Source organism: Cryptomeria japonica, chromosome 6, assembly GCF_030272615.1.
Source record: "Cryptomeria japonica chromosome 6, Sugi_1.0, whole genome shotgun sequence".
NCBI lineage: Eukaryota > Viridiplantae > Streptophyta > Pinopsida > Cupressales > Cupressaceae > Cryptomeria > Cryptomeria japonica.
Window position 1 is genome coordinate 120,763,657 of NC_081410.1, and position 21,192 is coordinate 120,784,848.

General features: G+C 37.5%; 1 protein-coding gene across 2 annotated transcripts in view; it reads left to right on the forward strand.

Annotated features, from left to right (window-relative positions):
• The window catches only part of LOC131053731 (uncharacterized), a 35,917-nt gene extending 14,996 nt beyond the window's left edge, over positions 1-20,921 (forward strand). The window contains exons 1-4 of one of the 2 annotated variants that reach the window (XM_057988356.2): positions 5,225-6,238; positions 18,178-18,609; positions 19,476-19,776; positions 20,085-20,921. In XM_057988356.2, the coding sequence (XP_057844339.2) occupies positions 5,786-6,238; positions 18,178-18,609; positions 19,476-19,776; positions 20,085-20,227 (1,329 nt within the window). In that variant the 5' untranslated portion in view covers positions 5,225-5,785 and the 3' untranslated portion in view covers positions 20,228-20,921. Of the gene's footprint in view, positions 1-5,224; positions 6,239-18,177; positions 18,610-19,475; positions 19,777-20,084 lie in introns of those variants that run through there. The other variant, XM_057988357.2, reaches the window with a different exon arrangement.
• Positions 20,922-21,192: the final 271 nt, after the last annotated feature.

The window sequence follows — 21,192 nt, forward strand, 5'->3', positions numbered from 1 at the left end:
ATTAATTGCACTTAATAATGATGCCACCAATATATTATCGGATGTTATTAGTAATACCCCGATTAGTTATTGGGTATGTTTTGTTTATTTATTGCCACCGATTGATATAGTTATCGGGCCTGTTTAACTGCCACCGATTGGGAATCAGTTAAGGATATCATAGTTACCGATATATATTATCGGGTTATACATTGACATCGATACACATATCGGTTAATATGAAACATATAATGGCACCAATTTATATCGGGTTAATTAGCAATGTGTTGTTTGGGTAATCAAAAGGTGCGATCAAGGGTTATCTTGATCGGTTATGTCCAAAGGACATAACCGACCAAGGTAACACTTGGTCTCCCCTCATTGCCATATATAACCCGATTCATTTGCTTGGAGAAGGGCACCGAAATCAATTAATGTTCTCTCTCCATCTGTAGCAAAGAAAAAAAATCAGACATATTATATTGTGAATCAAAAAAATAATAAGTACACTACATTTTATATATATATATATATATATATATATATATATATAAAACTTGTTCTTCAAATTGAAAATTGCATATACATTTACAAAAGCTACCATATTTCCAAGAATGATTATACATTATTGAATGCATTACCAAGTTATTATGCCTAATTAATTCTACATTTCATAATTCATAACCTTCTATATTATGATCTAACCTTGTTACTACCATACCCTAAGGGAGAAATGGGTGATTATGTTGTCAGGGCACTAAGAAACCAAACTACAATACGCTCTCTCAAGGTTTATGAATGCAGACCCTTACCCCATCACGAGATTATGCCCTCAAGGTTTACAAAATCTAATCCTTACCTTGTCTCGGAACTACCTAATTGGTTGGAATTAGCCCGCCTTTCCTTACACACAAATCATTTCCATCCTCCATAGGTACTAGCAGAAGTCTAAGGACTAAGAGTCTTTCATGTACTATGAATGTTTATGAAATTAAGTATGACTATCATACATATTGTAGTCTATATTAATATTACTACTAAATTCGACATAAGAATATTATTAGGCTTCATATATTAAGCACACATATTTAGCACATCCCCATGCATACCACCAAGAACAAGGATGTTATTGCATGTAACTTAATAACAATTTTGATATGATCTGATTGATGGTGATGATACTGAATGCTTTTGATTCCTTTCCTTTATATCTCTCAATGTGAGGGAGAGGTCACACTTCTTCATCATGTATGCTCTTTTGCAAGAGGCATACCCTTTCACCATTAGCACCCTTTGAAAGAGTGCAACTCGTCATTATTTCTGCCCTTTGAAAGGGACACAACCTTCCACAATCAAATCTGTACTTCTTATTTATATTGGATCTGGATTTCTGATTCCCAAATTATCACCCTCTCAAATGAGGCTCTCTTCTCCTTTTTATATCTCATGTTTGAGGGAGTCACAACTTTTCATTCCTTGTCTTTTGACCATTCATTAACTTAATTAAATTTTAATCATATTTAATTATATTAGATTTTATATTTTAATTTTATTTTTATTTTTATTCTGATGAATTTTAATTTAATAATTATTATTTACCATTAAATTCTATTTCAAAGTGGGGACATTACATTATGCCAAAACAAATTGCAAGACAACCTTGGTAAATGCGCTTTCGACACCACATAGGTCTAGTACATGGACTACATAATTGACCAATCTAGTATACATGTAGACCTTAACAAGATCTAAACAATCCAAGATTAGTTGGAATACTATGTACTATTATTGACTTGCACAACTTCTTCAAACAAACTAATTTCTACCATAGGTTCATACTTAGCTTCTCACATGTTACATAGTCCTATGAGCTCATGCATGTCATTCTCATGGACACTAGCAAAATAATGTGCAATTGAGGAGTTCAAGCATTGGCTCTATGAAATGCCTATCTTTGTAATGCTAGACATTGCACATCAATCTGAAATCTAGGCTAATGTATTTAATTATGTACTTGCTACTATACTAATAACATGGACATCCTATTGCATGTCAATTAGATACTTTCAAGGAAATAGTCTTATGCTACTCCACCTATAAAAAGGAGTTGCATGTCATCATGCAAGCCATCAATAAAATACATAACTATATCTTGGGAAAGGAGAAAATCATCCATCTTGATCATAAGTTAAGTTCTTGAACACTCAAAGAAAACTAGAAAACTTGCAACACATGAAGTAGATAGCATACCTATAGTATTTCCATCTAGTCACGAAACATAAGAAGGGAAAAGATAACAAGGCATTCAACTACCTTATCCAACCACCAATCAAATTGTTCATCATAGTGTTGCATTCATGTGACCACATCTTCTCTAACTTGGAGTCACTCTACCCCATACATGTGTACTTTGCACAAATCTACTTTGAGCTTTTGCAAGACAAATGAGTTGGTGAATTCTACCTATTTGACAAGTTGTGCATAGTTTCTAGTTTGGACATCTCTATGTTCTAAATGGTGTGATGTATGTTACTTATCTAGGAAGTGCACTATACCAAAACAGCTAAGCATGTTGACATTACCAAGAGCCTAGAAATAGTTCGACAACACTTTTACTAGCACTATGTGCATTTAGGCATTAAACACCATATCAATTCTTTTGTCTTTACACCCCTCTTGATTCTAACATTGCCTTGAGAATCCATCAACATGGATTATGGAGTCGACTACCTACAACAAAGCACTAACATGATGTTGTACTTGTCGTGGTAAATTACTTTCCAAGATAGCTATCATGATCACATGCAAGAAAAGCCACACCATGTTAGATTTGTTCCTTTTCTTCAACCATGTTTGGTTCCATTTTAGCCTACCAACATGCACTATGTTTGATCACAATTGATAGTTTGTTAGCCACTTCTAGAAGACTTTGTGAACCATGTTAGATATATAACTATATTAATCTACAACCTTCCATCTACATAAAGATGACCAAATAGAGGTGTTCAACCACTCTTGTTCTACAATAGTGTACATCCACACATCCGATAGGCCTATAATGGAGTTATTTATAGTTCTATGGGGCATAGTCATTTCCATACATGACTTGGGATCTGACCCATCTTTGATACATCTTATTGCACACCATCCACATCAAAGTTGTTCTCATAAGAATAATAAGTGGACAAGGTGTAATTTTTTTTTTAGCACATTCAAAATGTGGTTTAATAAATTCAATAGATACTTATGCACTAGAACAATATAAATACAAGGAGCACCACAACACTCACCGCACAACTCACCAAGTTTGGCTGTATCTTTAGAAGGAATGCTTTAAGGGTTCACCTCAAAAGATGAAATCTTTGTGCTATATTTCTTATAACATTCCTCAAATAGTTGATGAGAAGTCGTTCATTCTCAAAGTTCCACAATGTGTTCCTAAACTTGGTATTTAATATGAACTCCTTAAGCCATATTTCCCCACTCTATAGCCCATGATTGTCCAACATCCTATAGAATTGGACATATCACATTCTCAACTAACAATGACGGATATTATCATTAACTCCGCTACCACTTGTATCACCATTTTACTCAACAACTCTTTCTAATAGTCCAAATTAGGTAGTTTATAGATCACGCTAAGTGGGTAAACTCTTCAACAATAGTGAGCATAATTTCCTTTGCTTAGTGTTGATGCAATTGAAACCACTACTCCTTAAGGGGTTTGAATGTTCCAAGTGCAAACTTGCATGTTCTCTTTAGTGGTGCTATCCATGCACTTAACTTCACTAAATGCGTGCAACAAATTGCTCTCACAACATTGGCCTCATACCTCTACATATAATTTTTACATTTAACAGTGCAAAACTTTTCACATGCATCTTATGACCTTACTCATGGTTAACATACCAATGTGGTCTAGACATTACACAACAAGGTTGCACAACTGGCACTATACAAGTTTGGCATCTACCATCCCCATGTTCACACCACGTCACTATAATACAATTGGTACTATATAGGTTTGACATTTTCCATCACCTTGTCTACACAGTCTATACATCATACACTTGCTAGTTTATATGTGGAGCTTAGTTGACATCTTACTGGTATAAATACCTGCTTTGTACATTCTACAAACTAGAAAAGGCATGGCATATTCTCATTCCATCTCTTTGTACATTTCTTATGTTCAATCAAACTAGAAAAGGCATGGCATATTCTCATTCCATCTCTTTGTACATTTCTTGTGTTCAATCTAAATAGAATTGACGTATCTACTCGAAACCTTCCACATTTGAATATATATTGATTTACATATATATTTTTCTGTAATTTTATTACATTACTAACTAATCAATAAGATCATTTCTACATTAACCTTAATAATTCAATCACTAAAACCTTACGACTTGACTTCATTCTCTTTCTTGCATATAACGCTTATTTACAAGCTACTTAGAACCTCCATTTCCAAATGAAAAAAAAACACTCAGTTCCTAAAACCATTGTCCATCCTCTTCCCATCAATCCTTTAATTGGTTCCAAAAAAATGTATCATAAACGTAATTTTAATACGCATATTTTTAAAACATTTTTAAGTTGAAGGGACACCTTTTTTGAGTTTATTAGAGAATTACATAAAATAGTCACCAAGATGAAAGATCATTCGACTGGTTATTTGAAAGTCCTTCAAATATAAACTTTTCGATGATGATTATATATTGAATTAGATTTATCAAGATAATATTTCTTGTTTCTCTTTAATATATTTTTTATATAAATTAATAAAATTTATCACAACAAATATTCTTATTTCTTTACTCTAGTATTGAACATACATTAAATTGACCATATATTCATCCATTTAAGATTGATTATATTTCATCAAAATCTTTTTCTTACATTCAAAAACTTCTGCAACGACAAACCATCTGTTTGATATTGTTCTCACTAGTGAGGGAGGTATGACAGGGACACTATTACGAAGAATAGGTGGATAATGGTTGGACGTTCTGTTCCATGACTGGAAAGCCCACCAGAGCCTTTTCTGAAATCGTGAAGATTTAATGATCAATGATCAAATAAAGCACAATTAAACCTGCCAAAAACTGAAGTCGGTTACGATGATTTGTACTGGTCGATTAGGACACATCTCCATCAGGGGGACCAGGGAGCCCCTTTAAATTTGATGAATTGTCTTGTCAGCGCCTCCTCTTTCCACCTATTCTCTAGCGAGTATTTTACGAATTTATAACCGCCCAAATAAAGCTTGAGTCCTCAAGATAGGCCCAACTTGCGACAATATAACAATCTGTTTTCCGAAGGCAGTGCCTACAAGCAACAATCATTTCCATTAACTTAATTGCGCTCATCTGTGGGACAGATGAATCGGAAGTGCTTCACGAAACCCTGAAGTGACTTGAGAAGGATTTATATTTAGCACTTGGCCTCCAGCTTTGATTCCAAGTCAAAATCAGCTTGACTGGCAGCTCGGCTTATACATCAACCCAATGGAGAGGTCTTCCTTTACATCAAGGAAAACCACTAACGCAAATACCATTCAAAATTCCATTTTTTTCTCTGACCTAAATAATTCACACATACAGTGCAGGCGGAGAACATACTCATTCTATCCTAATTGACGTGAGTTATATAATATTTGTAGGCCCGTCAACATTTTATAATATTCTGGGAAACAATATAAGTTGGTCGAGCTATAAACTGAATTTCTCCATACAAAACCCATATGGCAGAATCTCATTTTTCTCTCATTGCTTCCATGCCCATCGTGTAATCTGTAATGGCGAATGGAAGCGGAGAAATGGAGATCCGGGTGGATTCTCCGGAGCAAGAAATTGAAAAGCCCCTCCTGTCGAAACATAACACGCCGAGTCCAGGCTCTGAGGAGGACGCCGAGATCGATCCCGGGCTTAGACGACTGGGAAAGATGCTGCTTTTCCTGGGAATCGACCACTCGACTACGCTTAAAACAGTATTTGGTTACTTGCTCTTTGTTGCATTGGGGATTGCTGTGCCGGCGGCTACTCTGTGGGCGAATGCCTACAAAGACTGTTTAAAAATTGAGGTGACTAAGTTCGAAGTGATGATACAGATATCTGGGTCGTGCTTAGGTGCAGTGTCAATGGCGTGCATGGCGCATAATATTAGAAAATATGGGCTCCGGAGGTTTTTGTTCGTGGAGGTTCACCACCCACTTGTGCGGTTTCGTTACAATTTCAAGAGCCAAGTTAGGGTAATAGCTATGGTCCTAAATTATTACTGATTTGAGATGAAATTCTAGATTTTTAACTCAGTTATATTGGAGAATAAATTACAAGACGATAGGACATATAAAACAAACAAACACTCCAAGCAATTGTCTGCCAAAAATCCACTGCTTCTGTCTTTAACGCTTTAAGCTCACTTTGGCTCCCAATTATTATCGTTGTAAAATATTCTATATCGAAACACATTGTTGATAAGGAAGCTCCCATTAACTATATCGTGGATTCCCCCAGTTGGACCACTCCTAATGATACTTAGGTTGATACTTTTGGATTCCCCTAGTGAATTAGCATAGTTGGACCACTCCTAATGATACTTAGGTTGATGCTTTTGGATTCCCCTAGTGAATTAGCATCTAAAAGCTTACAACTACGCTAATTCGTCCTAAAGTTAAGAGATACTACACTCTCCCGTTGTTTCTTCTAAATGACTGCTATGTCAGTGAAAATGGTTTGCTCCAGAGTACACTGTTGGGAGGAACACATCGCAAATTCACAAGTCGAAGAGCTCTCGTGAGCTGGGTTTTCTAACTGGTGCTCTTCTTGTCTCCTTTTTTATGGTCTTTTGTTAGCCTTGTGCAGTCTCTTTAACTTTCAAAATTTTATCTGAAGTCTTATAGTGTGGCCGTTGTTCCTTCTTTAAACATTTTTGGAGTGTAACATACAAGATACTAAGATGCCTGACCTACTATGATGTTATGATTCCCTTCATCATGATATGTTATTGCCACAGTTCGATTTGTTCAACTGTTTTAAATCGTTTTTAGTACAACCTTGTAATTGGTGTACTTGTTCGATTTTTTCAACTGTAAAAAATATTGGACATTGCAGCTAAAACTTGATTGAAAATACATGTGTTTTTATTTTTAACCATGATTTTACAAGGCCTCTGATTAGGAGAATCCAATCATGGCCTAGTTGCAGCTAAGTCTAATAAAAATTTCAAAAGTAGCTAGTAGACAGGTGTGATGTGTTCAATTCATGCTATGATTGCTATCAAATTGGTAACCTAGCTATAACCATACAATAATCTTAAAAAGACCTCGTTGTTTGAGATTCAATCTTAAGACCTTTTTTGGACACACAAATGCTTAGTCAGTACACTGGCCTAATACCTTGATAGCAACTTGGTGTCTCACAATCCCTTACAAGCAAGATTAGTCAAAGGCCAATAAGCCCATACTATTTTCTATTCAATACGTCCCAAATACTTATCCACACCTTTCTAGGTTCTTGCCACATAAGGCAGACCCTCATATTTTCATAACCATGCAGCCCCAACTGAAACCAAGCAAGGGGTCGCTTCAAGAATAAATCAGAAGAAACGTAATCAAAGCTCTAACCTTTACAAATTCCACAATTTAAAGTGGCCAGACCATATCAAATATTAGTTTGTTAATTTAGAATTGTTTATAAAGCTGTTTCAAACGTGTTTTTAAGAACTTATTAATTGTAGTTTGTCATCTTCTGATGTAGCATATCCATATATAATGAATACTGTTTTGGTATCTTCAATACATATTACTGGTTATTGTTTCAAACTGAATGATTTGATAGATAAGGATGTTATGGAATGTGCACCGGTTCAGACTACATTGTTGGTTGCATGCTTGAAGCCCTAAAGACGGTAGTGCAATTGACAAAAATATTTTGAGTATGAAATGACATGAACGAGGGACATACTGGTCCTTGTAAGAAATGAGGCGAGAGTGCATACGAATGTAAGTCAGAACTGTGTGCTTGAGTACAAGATGGCAATACGAGGGCATATGTTTTATGCAGGCTACCACATTCATCTCGATGGTTATTATTTGATTAGTTATTCATTATTTTATTGAAGATTAAAAAATTATTGATTTATCATGGTTATGCAGTGTTTGCAAATCAAAATATACCAATTGGAGAAATCAGCCACACCCAAATTGTAAGAGGACTGGTCACAAAATGGGTGAGCATCCCAAAAGGAAGAAAATGAGCTACACTTGAATCAAAGTTGGACCAAAGACTGAGAGCGCCAGGAGCATAGTGGTAGAGCACCCTAGTAATAAATGGGAGATCTTAGGTTCCACTTCTCAATGTTGGGAATTAGTGTTCACATGGTTGTTTAGGTTAGCATGATATTAAGTTGTTGAGAAACATTTTAATATTATATTATAGTGTGTTTGGCTGTGAGTTAAAACAACTCGTATATTTAGGAGTTGTTATAGAGGTTTTTAATAATATAGGATATGGAAATCTTATATTTATGTAATTTATGATTGAACAAATCAAGGATTGGAACATAGAAATGTATTATTATGTAAATTTTTCTCTAATCTCTCCTCTAATCCCTAATACTAACTAGTCCATGAAAAGTATAACATGGTGTCAAAGCCCAGGTCAACAAAGCTAGGCCAAGCTAGATCCCTCAGCACTTGTAGTGTGGCTCAAAGAGGGTATTGGAAAATGAACCATACCCAAATCAAAGATGGAACAATCACCAAGAGGGCTGGTAGCTCAATGGTAGAGCACCCTAACAGAAAATCGGAGGTCTTAGATTCAATTCCTAGTTGGCCCATGAAAATTTTAACACCTAGGCTTGAATTCTAGTTGGTCCATGGAAAATTCACATGGTATCAGAGCTAAAGGCCAGGAGCCTAGAGAATCCATAATGTGGCTCAAAAGGGGATGTTGGAGAAATGAGGCATGCCCAAACTGTAAAAGGATGGGTCACAAAATGGGCTGGTAGCTCAGTGATAGAACCCCGGCAGCAAATGAGAGGTCCCATATTTGAGTCCTAGCTGGTCCATGGAAAATTTCAATCACTATATTCAAGTTTTGCTTCTGAGAATTTCTACACATCTGAACCAGTGAGCATTGAATTCTTTTGTAGAACTAGTGGATTGACAGTGCTCAAAATATGTAGAACTATTTGAATCGGGAACTTACTAAGACATCTGTTTTATTACATCTGCAGTAAGTATTTATTTTTCAAATACTTTCTGATTAATTAAATTGAATTGATTTTTATTAAGTTGTCTCATTCTTAATAAACTAAGTTAAAGGTAAACTCCCCATACTGCAAATAAGTATGGTCCATCATGTGGATAAGACATTCTGAAGGATTGGTAGGAAAATAGCAATTATTTTATTTAATATCATAGCAGAGTTATTCTTTATTTTACCTGATAAATTGTTGTAGGTAAGATTGTGAAGAGAGACAGTGGTAGCTTCACATGTGTTCTCAAAGATTGCTATTTCGTTTGTATCAAATGTTTGTAGCAAAGCAAAGAGCCTGAATAGAGATTGTGGTAGCTTCATATTACTTCTCAAAGATTGCTATCTCTTTTCTATCAATCAGAAAGTGATGCAGAGCTAGGCAACAAACTAGGTGAAAGCCTTCTCTCACCCACAACTACTATGTCCAAAAAATGTTCTTTTGTTTGTTCAAGGTGTGAACAACACACCTACCGAATACTCAACTCACACAACAATTTGTGTGACCGGATCCCTACTGGTTTTGTATCTTCCGGTACCGGTATGATAAAAACACTCTACCCTTGTGTGGATGGCAGACAATCTTCCGTTACTAGTGGGATGGAAACCTATTGGATTTTGTCTATTGGTGGTCCAACCAACACAGAACACCCATAAGATCTGGTTATCAGATGTGTTAGGGAATACTTGTCTCACAACTGTCCTATTGTCTAGTAGCCCTACCGGTAGCAGGCTAGTAGCCCTATTGGTTGAGTTCTCCAAACACAACTTAACAAATTTCCAAAGGACAAGACAAACTAAAGGTAGATTCAGATACCCTTTATCTAGTTACACAATTATCCAAAGGCTTAGACTCTAACCACAAGATGAAAGGTCTGTACACTTATTTTCCTTTCAAACCTAATTAAGCCAATTAGGCCTAATTTACAAAGCAAGTACCCCTTGTATTAGTCCCCCGACTAAACCAACACTTTTGCAAGGTGGGGTAAGGTGTCAAACCATCAAATCCAAGGTTTCAAGACTTGATCCTATCTTCTTTATCTTCTGCAAGTGATTTCCACTTCTACAATTCAGGCAGTCACATAGAGATGCCCGCCTAGGGTCAATTTAACCTCTTCGGGCTTGGAGCCTCCCTGCAAACCAACACCAAAATCTTATGATTCAATGGCCCTTCTAACATTTCCCACAGGTTGTTTGGTCCTCTGGTGGAAATGTCAGATTAAGGGCATCTTTACAGTGAAACCCTAGGTGTCGGCAGGGTTTGTGATTAGTTTGGTTAGATTTGGATGAATCCCTACAACCCGATTGTTACAAAACCTCAAACTTGATTTAAATGAAAGGTAAGAGACTTCCCTAACTCATCCAATTGGTTTTAGACATCCACCAATCCGTACTGATCAGAAATGAACAACAAAAACACAGAATTTCAGAAAACTCCAAGTATATTGTATTGCTCCAAACTCCAAAACATCATCAATTTTCATCAACTTCAACAACTATGCCAACAACCACCTGGAATCGATCCAAGTGGGCATAATATAGCCTCCCTAACGGTTTCCAACCACTTTTCAAACTTTGGAACTGTTGGAGGATTAGTTATCCCTTTTTACAACATTTTGCAATGACAACAAAAGTTGTCAACTTGCATTTTTCAAATTTGGTGACTCCAAGGTGTATTCGACCTATTCCAAGAATTGGTCTGATGTTTCTAAGACCAATATTTATTTGCCCGACTCATGCCTAGACTCCTACTGACCGACGTGGTCATTTATCCATGGTGGCTTATAAAATGCAACCATGACAATGCCTTACATCAATTGGGTCTTATCGACTCACAAAACTATCAACCTATTACATATGATCATTTTCACCTCATGGGTAATATTAGGCTCTTTTAGACTTCATTTTTCTCTTTGGGTGCTCCTGCACCATACTCCCTGGGTGATTGAATCTCAAGTCCACTTGAGATGAGTTCCTGCAATGTAGTCCCATGTTTCTTCATCTGGTCTTCATCCATCCATACTGCATCTGCCTCAGGGAGTCCTTGCCACTTGACAAGGTATTGTTTGTAGACCTTATTCCTAGTTTTCTTCACAATCTTGGTGTCCAATATCCTTTCAAGTTTGGGTGGCCCTTGACTTGGAAAGTCTTTTAGTATGTCTGCAACATCCTCCACCGAAAATGTACCATCTTCCTGCACTGTACCTTTGAATGGCGTCAAATTTGCAACATTAAAGATTGGGGATATACCTATATCTGAAGGTAATTGGATTTCATATGCATTGTTCCCAAACTTCTTGAGTATTGGACAAGGTCCAACCTTTCTCATCATGAGCTTTGTGTGTTTCTCTTTTGGCAATCTCTCCTTTTTTAGATTTGCCCATACCATGTCTCCAACTTGGAACTGCACATCTCTCTTTCTTTCGTCAGCCTGCTCCTTGTACTTCTCTGTACTTCTCTGCAATTGCATCCTGACTTGGTCATGAATCTCCTTTATCCCTTCAACAAATTCTTCTCCACAAGCACTGATATGTTCAGTTGAGGGTAGATTTCTCAATTCTAGCACACCTCTTGGATTCAGTCCGTAGACAATTTGGAAAGGGCTCCTTCCGGTACTCCTATTGACAGAATCATTATAGGCATATTCTGCTTGGGAGATGATGGAATCCCACTTTTCACCATGCTGCTTGGTGAGGCACCTTAACAAATTTCCGAGTGACCTATTGACCACTTCTGTTTGGCCATCCGTTTGGGGATGATAAGCTGAACTAAAAGACAAGTTTGTGCCTAACTTCCTCCATAAAGTCCTCCAAAAATGTCTTACAAATTTCACATCTTTGTCCAATGCAATGTTCAAGGGTAAACCATGTATTCTCACAACTTCATTAAAGAAAAGGCTTGCAACATATGTAGCATCATTTGTGCTCTTGCATGGCAAAAAATGTGCCATCTTGCTAAACCTGTCAACAACCACAAAAACACTGTCAAAACCTTTTTGAGTTCTTGGCAAACCCATCACAAATTCCATGCTCACACTTTCCCAAGGTCTTGAAGGAATGGGCAATGGCTGGTATAGTCCTGCATTTGTTGTTGTCCCTTTGGCCTTTTGACACACCACACATGAATCCACAAATTTTCTGACATTTGTCTGCAATTTAGGCCAGTGATAAAATCTTCTCACCAACTCAAGAGTTTTGTCTAATCCAAAGTGTCCCCCCATACAACCACTATGTTTCTCCTTAATTATGTTATCCCTCATTGAACATTTAGGAATGCATAACTAGCATCCTTTGAAAAGAAGACCATCTTGAATCAAATAATCAAAATACTCTAAATGATACCGGATACCAAACTCAGTGCATACCTTGTAGATGTCTTTGAAATCTTCATCTGCAGCATACATACCCTTGAGGGAATCAACTCCTTCACTCTCCAACTGGATTTCTGAAACTGTTAGTGCCCTTCTGCTAAGAGCATCTGTAACTTTGTTTGAGACACCTTTCTTGTGTTTGATTGTAAAGGTGTAGGCCTGAATGGACTCAACCCACTTCATATGCCTATGGCTCAATTTCTCCTGACTATTTAGGAAGCTTAGTGCCTGATTATCTGTATACACAACAAACTCTTTGGGAAGCAAATAATGCCTCCACTTTTTTAGTGTCTGAACTAGTGCATACATCTCCAAATCATAGGAAGAATATTTCTTTTTAGCATCATTCAATTTTTCACTAAAAAATGCAACTGGCCTACCTTCCTGACTAAGTACTGCACCTATTGCCAAATGAATTGCATCACATTCAATCTGAAAGATTTTGTCAAAATCAGGTAAGGTAAGAACCAGTTGCTATGATACCTTTTTCTTCAACATTTCAAATGCTTCATCCGCCTCCTTGGTCCATGAAAATTTGCACTTTTGTCCACCCCTGATGGTCTCTAACATGGGAGCACAAATTTGGCTAAAATTCCTGATAAACTTCCTATAAAAGGTAGCTAGGCCATGAAAACTCCATACATCACCAATTGTTCTAGGAGTTGGCCATGTGAGAATGGCATTCACTTTATCAGCATCCATTTTCAGATTTCCTCTAGAAATCACAAACCCAAGGTAAGTCAGTTTTTCCTACAAAAACACACACTTTTCCATGTTTATCATTAGTTTCTCTTCATTCAACCTTCTCAAGACCATATCCAAATGTTTTAGGTGCTCCTCCTTTGTCTTGCTAAACACTAGGATGCCATCTAGATACACTATGACAACTTACCAATGAACTCCTTCAACACCTCATTCATGAGTCTCATGAAAGTGCTAGGGGCATTTGACAACCCAAATGGCATCACCCTCCATTCATACAATCCTTCGTTTGTTTTAAAAGCAATTTTCCATTCATCACCGGCTCTAATCCTTATTTGGTGATAACCACTTTTTAAATCAATCTTGGAATAATACCTTGCACCTCCTAAACAATCAAGCAAATCTTCTATTCTAGGCATAGGGAATCTATACCTGATGGTTATCTTGTTAATGGCCTGGGAATCGGTGCACAATCTCCATGTTCCCTCCTTCTTTGGTGCTAAGACAGCCAGGATTGCACAAGGGCTCAAGCTCTTCCCTATCAAACCTTTATCAAGCAACTCTTGGATCTACCTTGCAACTTCCTCATTTTGTTGGGGAGTCATTTTGTAGGCTGGCTTGTTTGGTAAGATGGCACCGGGAATGAAATCAATGCAATAGCTTTTCTCCCTTATTGGTGGTAGGGTTCTTGGCAACTCTTCTGCAACTATGTCCTTGTATTTGCTCAACATTTCCTCCACCTCCTCAGGGATTGTCACCCTTTTTTTTTCTACCTTTCCATCTGAAATGGGCTCTTCTTCTTGCCTTGGTACTAACATCACTGCAAAACAAGGTGTTCCCTCTTCCTTGATTGCCTTGAGGAACTCTTTTCCTTCCATGGTCATGATCTTGGCCTCCTTCTCCTTCTGATCCCCACTGTTATCAGGCAGGGGTATCAATTCAATCACCTTTTCATCTTTGGTGATGGAGTAGGTGTTCTTGTGTCCATCATGATGGGCCTTGAGGTCATATTGCCATGGTCTCCCAAAAAGAAGATGACAGGCATCCATCTCAACAATATCAAACATAATTTTGTCTTTGTATGCTCCTATTTGAACTTCAACCCATGATTGCTCCTCTACCAAGGTCTGTTTTCCTTTAGTAAGCCAAGAAACTTTATATGGAAATGGATGAGGAATTCTTCTTAGTTTTAGTTTCTCTACCATTTCTAAGGATACTAAATTTTCAGTTGAACTTGAATCTATTATAACCTTACATACCTTGCCTCCTGCTTTGCATGTGGTCCGGAAGAGTGTCTTCCTTTGTGGAGGTTCAGTATTGCTTGGTACCTTCAACAATGTTCTCCTCATCATCAAGGCTTCTCCTTTCTTTGGAAGTCCGTAGGAATCAGGTGAATTGACACTCTGACAATCGGTGTCTTGAACCAATTGTGTTCTCCTCTCTCCTTGGGAGCTTGATCCGGTCTTCTTAGGGCACTTAACTACGGTATGACCTACTTGATTGCAGTTGTAGCATCTGAAAGGCTCCGAGTTTCTTCCACCAAATCTACCTCTATGGCTGGGTCTTCTTCCTCTGAAACCCCCTCTTGTGTTACCATCTCCATGCTGACTTTCTTGATTAGCCTCTCCTTGTGGCCTAGGACTCTGTCCTCTACGATTCATAGGGCCTCTGCCTCTGAAGTTTCTGCCCCCTCTACCTCTATTATTTTGATCATTCCTTCTCTTTAGCTTCTCCTCTGCTCTCAGTGCTAGTTGAAAACACTTGTTCACTGTCTCAGGTGCTAGTATGCTGGTCTCATAATGGATATTATATTTCAATCAACTAAGATATCTTGCCACTTTCTCCGGTTCCTCCTCATGGTGTTTGGTCCTTAGACTCAACCTATGGAACTCCTTGATAAATGTACTCACATCAAGGTCTTTTTGCCTCAAACCTTGCAACTTCTTGTAGACTTGGACTTCATAGTCTACCGGGATGAATTGTGCCTTCACTTTCACCAACATTCTATCCCATGAGGTTATCATACCTCTACCTTCCTTCACCCTCTCGCCTTGGAGGTAATTCCACCAAGTCAGCGTTGCTCCTTTCATCTTGGACTTACCAAAGATAACCTTCTTATTCTCAGGGGTCTCTTTGCATTCAAAATGGTTGTTCAATGCCTCAATCCAATGCATCACTTCTTCTGCATTCACTTTCCCACTAAACATAGGGATGTCATCTTTACCTGATAAGGATTCTCTGCCAATTGACTTTAGGACCTCAACAAATGCCCTCTGATTTGCAAGTAACTCAACTTCCTGCCTTGGGGTCTCTTCTTCTCCCCCTTGTTCTTCTTCTTCATCAGAGTCAAATTCACCCTCCTTTCCTTTGCCTTTGGCCTTCTCTAACTCCCTCACTCTGTTTTCAAACATCTCCTCAAACAACTTCTTGATGGCATCTTGGGACATACTCTTAGGAAGAATGTTGCTAGCCTCTCCCTCACTTCCCTCCGTGAACATACACCACAAATCACTTTCCTCAAGCCATCCAACTCGCGTTCTGATACCAATATGATGCAGAGCCAGGCAACAAACTAGGTGAAAACCTTCTCTCACCCACAACTACTATGTCCAAAACAAGTTCTTTTGTTTGTTCAAGGTGTGAACAACACACCTACCAAATACTCAACTCACACAACAATTTGTGTGACCGGATCCCTACCGGTTTAATATCTTCCGGTACCGGTATGATGAAAACACTCTACCCTTGTGTGGATGGCAGACAATCTTCCGGTACTGGTGGGATGGAAACCTATTGGATTTTGTTTATTGGTGGTCCAACCAACACAAAACACCCATAAGATCTGGCTATCAGATGTGTTAAGGAATACTTGTCTCACAACTGTCCTATTGTCTAGTAGCCCTACCGGTAGCCTAGTAGACCTACCGGTTGAGTTCTCCAAACACAACTTAACAAAATTCCAAAGGACAAGACAAACTAAAGGTAGATTCAGATACCCTTTATCTAGTTACACAATTCCCCAAAGGCTTAGACTCTAATCGCAAGTTGAAAGGTCTGTACCCTTATTGTCCTTCCAAACCTAATTAAGCCAATTAAGCCTAATTTACAAAGCAAGTACCCCTTGTATTAGTCCCGCGACTAAACCAACACTTCTGCAAGGTGGGGTAAGGTGTCAAACCACCAAATCCAAGGTTTCAAGACTGGATCCCATCTTCTTTATCGTCTGCAAGTGATTTTCACTTCTATAGTTCAGGCGGTCACATAGAGATGCCTGCCTAGGGTCAATTCAACCTCTTCGGGCTTGGAGCCTCCTTGCAAACCAACACCAAAATCTTATGATACAATGGCCCTTCTAACATTTTTCCACAAGTTGTTTGGTCCTCTGGTGAAAATGTCAGATTAAGGGCATCTTTATAGTGAAACCCTAGGTGCCGGCAAGGTTTGTGACCAGTCTGGTTAGATTTGGATGGATCCCTACAACCTGATTGTTACAAAACCTCAAACTTGATTCAAATGAATGGTAAGAGACTTCCCTAACTCATCCAATTAGTTTCAGACATCCACCAATCCGTACTGATCAGAAATGAACAACAAAAACGTAGAATTCCAGAAAACTCCAAGTATATTGTATTGCTCCAAACTCCAAAACATCATCAATTTTCATCAACTTCAACAACTATGCCAACAACAACCTGGAATCGATCCAAGTGGGGCATGATATAGCCTCCCTAACGGTTTCCAACCACTTTTCAAACTTTGGAACCGTTGGAGGATTAGTTATCCCTTTTTACAACATTTTGCAATGACAACAAAAGTTGTCAACTTGCACTTTTCAAATTTGGCGACTCCAAGTGTATTCGACCTATTCCAAGGATTGGTCTGATGTTTCTAAGACCAATATTTATTTGCTTGACTCATGCCTAGACTCCTACTGACCCACATGGTCATTTATCCATGGTGGCTTATAAAATGCAACCATGACAATACCTTACATCAATTGGGTCTTATTGACTCACAAAACTATCAACCTATTACAAATGATCATTTTCACCTCATGGGTGATATTAGGCTCTTTTAGACTTCATTTGTGTCTTCATTTGTGTCTTTGGGTGCTCCTGCACCAGAAAGTTTCATGGCTTCACAGTTCTTCTCAAGCATTAAAATTAGCAATCAAGATTCAATATTACAAATTAAAATAAATAATCTGCAGTAAGTATTTATTTTTCAAATACTTTGTGATTAATTAAATTGAATTGATTTTTATTAAGTTGTCTCATTCTTAATAAACTAAGTTAAAGGTAAACTCCCCATACTTACTGCAAATAGGTATGGTCCATCATGTGGATAATACATTCTGATTATATCAATCAATTAATATAGTGCTATGGGTGTTTCAAAAAGACATTCTGAAGGATTGGTAGGAAAATTAAAGACATTTTTCTGATTTTGGCTAAACATAATAATGGATATAATGGAGTTAATAATATGATGGAACTCAAAGGCTATCATATGCTATAAATATTAAGACATGCTACTCGAAATACATGAATCAGAAAAACAATGCAAAAAATACTGATAGAATAATGAATATACCTCATATATTAAATAATTAATATAACATAAAACATTTGGGAAAAAAATTAAATCTCTCTCTCTCCTCTCATGGTATATACATATTCGAAGCGTGGTATGTTATTTGTCAAATATGTGGGAACCATATGTGATCAAATATTTGCCAAAAAGGTAGCTCTGCAAAAGTATATTCTCTTAAATGGATAGTCAGATGCTTTAAATATTTGTGTATGATCATGGATCATTGGTGCTCGGACAAGTCTGACTGCTGGATATTTCTTTTGACAGGAAAGCTTTAGTCTTCTTAAATGGATCATCTTTCCATGCTTTGTGGTGAAGGTGATTCGAGAAGTTCTGCGGATCATACATCTCCATGAAGGATCCTGGTGGAACACTGCGGCAATTCTTATAGCCATCCTTATATCATGGCTTTATTTGACAACTGTTTTCCTCTCTGGGTGTGTTCTATTCAACTTGGTGTGCAAACTTCAAATTGTTCATGTTGAAGATTTTGCAAAGCTTTTAGAAGGAACATCTGATGTGTCTATTTTCTTAAAGGAGCACATGTACCTACGCTTCCAGCTTTATAAAATAAGTCACAGATTTCGTATGTATCTTCTTCTTGCCTTCTTGGTGGTAACTGCTAGCCAGTTTATGACTCTTTTTGAGACAACATATTACAGTGGAACCATCACTTTTATCAATGCAGGTGATTTTCTGGTAATTCTAAACAACACCCGACTTCTTATTACTCTTTTTTGTGTTCACTTACTTCTTCTATCATTTAACAGTGTGCATATCATACTCTTAAGTAAACTAGGGGTCTAGTAATGCTTTCTTCATGAATGATCTAGTTTTGTATTTGTTTTTCCTTGCATTAGGTTTTTGGTGATCTAATCATCATGTGTCATTTTGATTATAATATACTTGTGGCTGGCTACTCCTAGTTTTGCCACTTGGAAAAACTAATGAGACCAAAACCCTTTTATAGAATCAAATTAGACTAAATTGTGCCATCCTGTTCTTCATTCTTGGGCCCTTTTCATATGTGGCCTTTACTTTCTAGTCTTCTAAATAATATTTCTTTTACAGCCTTTGTAAGAGGCTGTTAACAGCGTTTCAAAAAAGTTGCCAAATCGTGCTTCCAAATAGTTCAAGCTGAGAGCTGTGTAATAATATACCTCTAATTATCAGCTTTTTTGCCTTTTGTTCCCTTTGAATGATAAAGATGATGATTTAACTAGTGCTTATTGGACTACAGAATGGTAGAAAGCATTATTGACCTTTACTCAATGGTCCTATTTGTTTTGATATCTATGGCTTGTGGTTAGCTTTAATGTGAGGAATATAAATCTGTGTAAACGACAATTGCAAATGTGGTATACAGTATACAATTCTGTTTTGATGTGTTCTCTTCTCGAATGCAGGCAATTTGTATACATCTTGTGTCTTTATATACATGTCTGCATTATACATGTTATCATTTTAAAAGTTCCGAAGCTGAAATCAAGCAAGTCCAATTGAATCAATTTTAGCTTGGTTTGATTATCTGTGCACGGTGGAATAACATGATGTATAATTTGCAGGTATCCTCCGCTGTGCAGCTTGTTGGTACTGTGCTTTGTTTACGTGCAGCAGCGAAAACTACACATAGAGCCCAAAGAATAGCTTCAATTGCAAGTCAATGGCATGCTTTGGCAACGTGCAATACATATGAATCAAAGGATGAGGCTAATGGGAATGGTCCTGTACGAGATGAAAGCCCAATCTATTCTCTGTTGGTGGCTGACTATGAAAGTGATTTTGATTCTTCAGAAGACTTGACATTGGCAGCTGATTCTCATTTTGCTTCTGATGTGGCATCCTACCACAAGCGACAAGCCCTTGGTAAATTCTATATTTGCTAACTCTGGTGCTGGTGAACTCCCGACATAAATTGCAAAACTACTATCTTGATGACTTTGAAAAACGTTAATTGTCATAGATTAGGGGATAAAAAATCATTCTTTAGCTGCTTCACACTTTAGCATATTTTGAATAATTAATTTGTGAAGGCATATTTTATAAAGGTTAGAGCATCTTTGTCATGCAATTAACTTCACATATAACTGTTGTACTTTGTTGTTTGAAAGTTTCTTCAACCACCATCTGTTTTTGTTCCTTATCACGCTCTTTGATGGTTGATGATTTTGCAGTGATGTACTTTCAGTTCAATCAAGCTGGGATCACCATTTTTGGATTGGCAGTGGACCGTGCCTTGATGATTACCCTGCTTTTTATAGAGATGTCCTTGATACTTTGGGTTTTGGGAAAAACTATAGTTGCAAATACAAAGTGATGTATCAGAGAGCATCTAGATTTGCTTCAGTTAATGATATTGCTGAAAAACTTCAAAAAATTAATCGGCATTTGCCAAGTACAAAATGTTCTCAAAGTACCAGTGGAGGAGAGATTTGCAACGAAGATAAGTTGGCTTGGGAATTATGATACAGGAAACCAGTACAGCTTGGCTGGCATGCCTTATATGCATTTGATTAGCATTTGGCTTATGTTAAGAATGGCGATTTGGTGTTGTAATTTGGTTGAGTCAAAGTGAGCAAGTTCAGTGAAAATAGGGATGCTTGTAGGTGTTGAGTCTGAAGTATTAGTCTTAATTGACATGCCATATATGTATTTGGTTGATATCAGGCATGTGGCCTATGTTAAGATCAATGATTTGGTCTGTGCCTTTTTTGTGGGGTCTGAAGTGGAAGTGAGCAAGATCTGAGTGAAAATAGGGATGTTTAATGGGGCTGACTCTCAAGTCTTACTACCTCGAGGTTCCACCTATTTATACAAGATGGAACCACGACAACGGAGCAAATGAGGATGTTATCAAGCAAGTTTGTACTATGCATTATCAGGGCTATCCTTTTTTCTTTAGCGTTCTGTTGGCGTTTTGATGGTTATTCTTGGTTTAAGCATTGTAACTAAGCGTGACGGTGACACCGTGAAATGAACCTCTATAATAGAACACTTTGTTCGTCTTTCAAGATGGTCTACTCTATTCCTTTATTTTTACCAGTCTCATAAAACAGAAGTTGATATTACCGGACAACGTTGGAAGAGGATAAAATATAATTGGTCTATATGTGGACATCGAATTCCTTGGGAATTCCCGAGGTGATTATATTTCTCAAGAGGAATTCAGGGCATTTGAACCCCAGATTGTTGGAAAAATATTGAAGAGATCCAAATGAGATAGAAATGCAAGGATTTCTTTTGGAATACTTTACGTATATATAGGGAATACCAAATGCATTC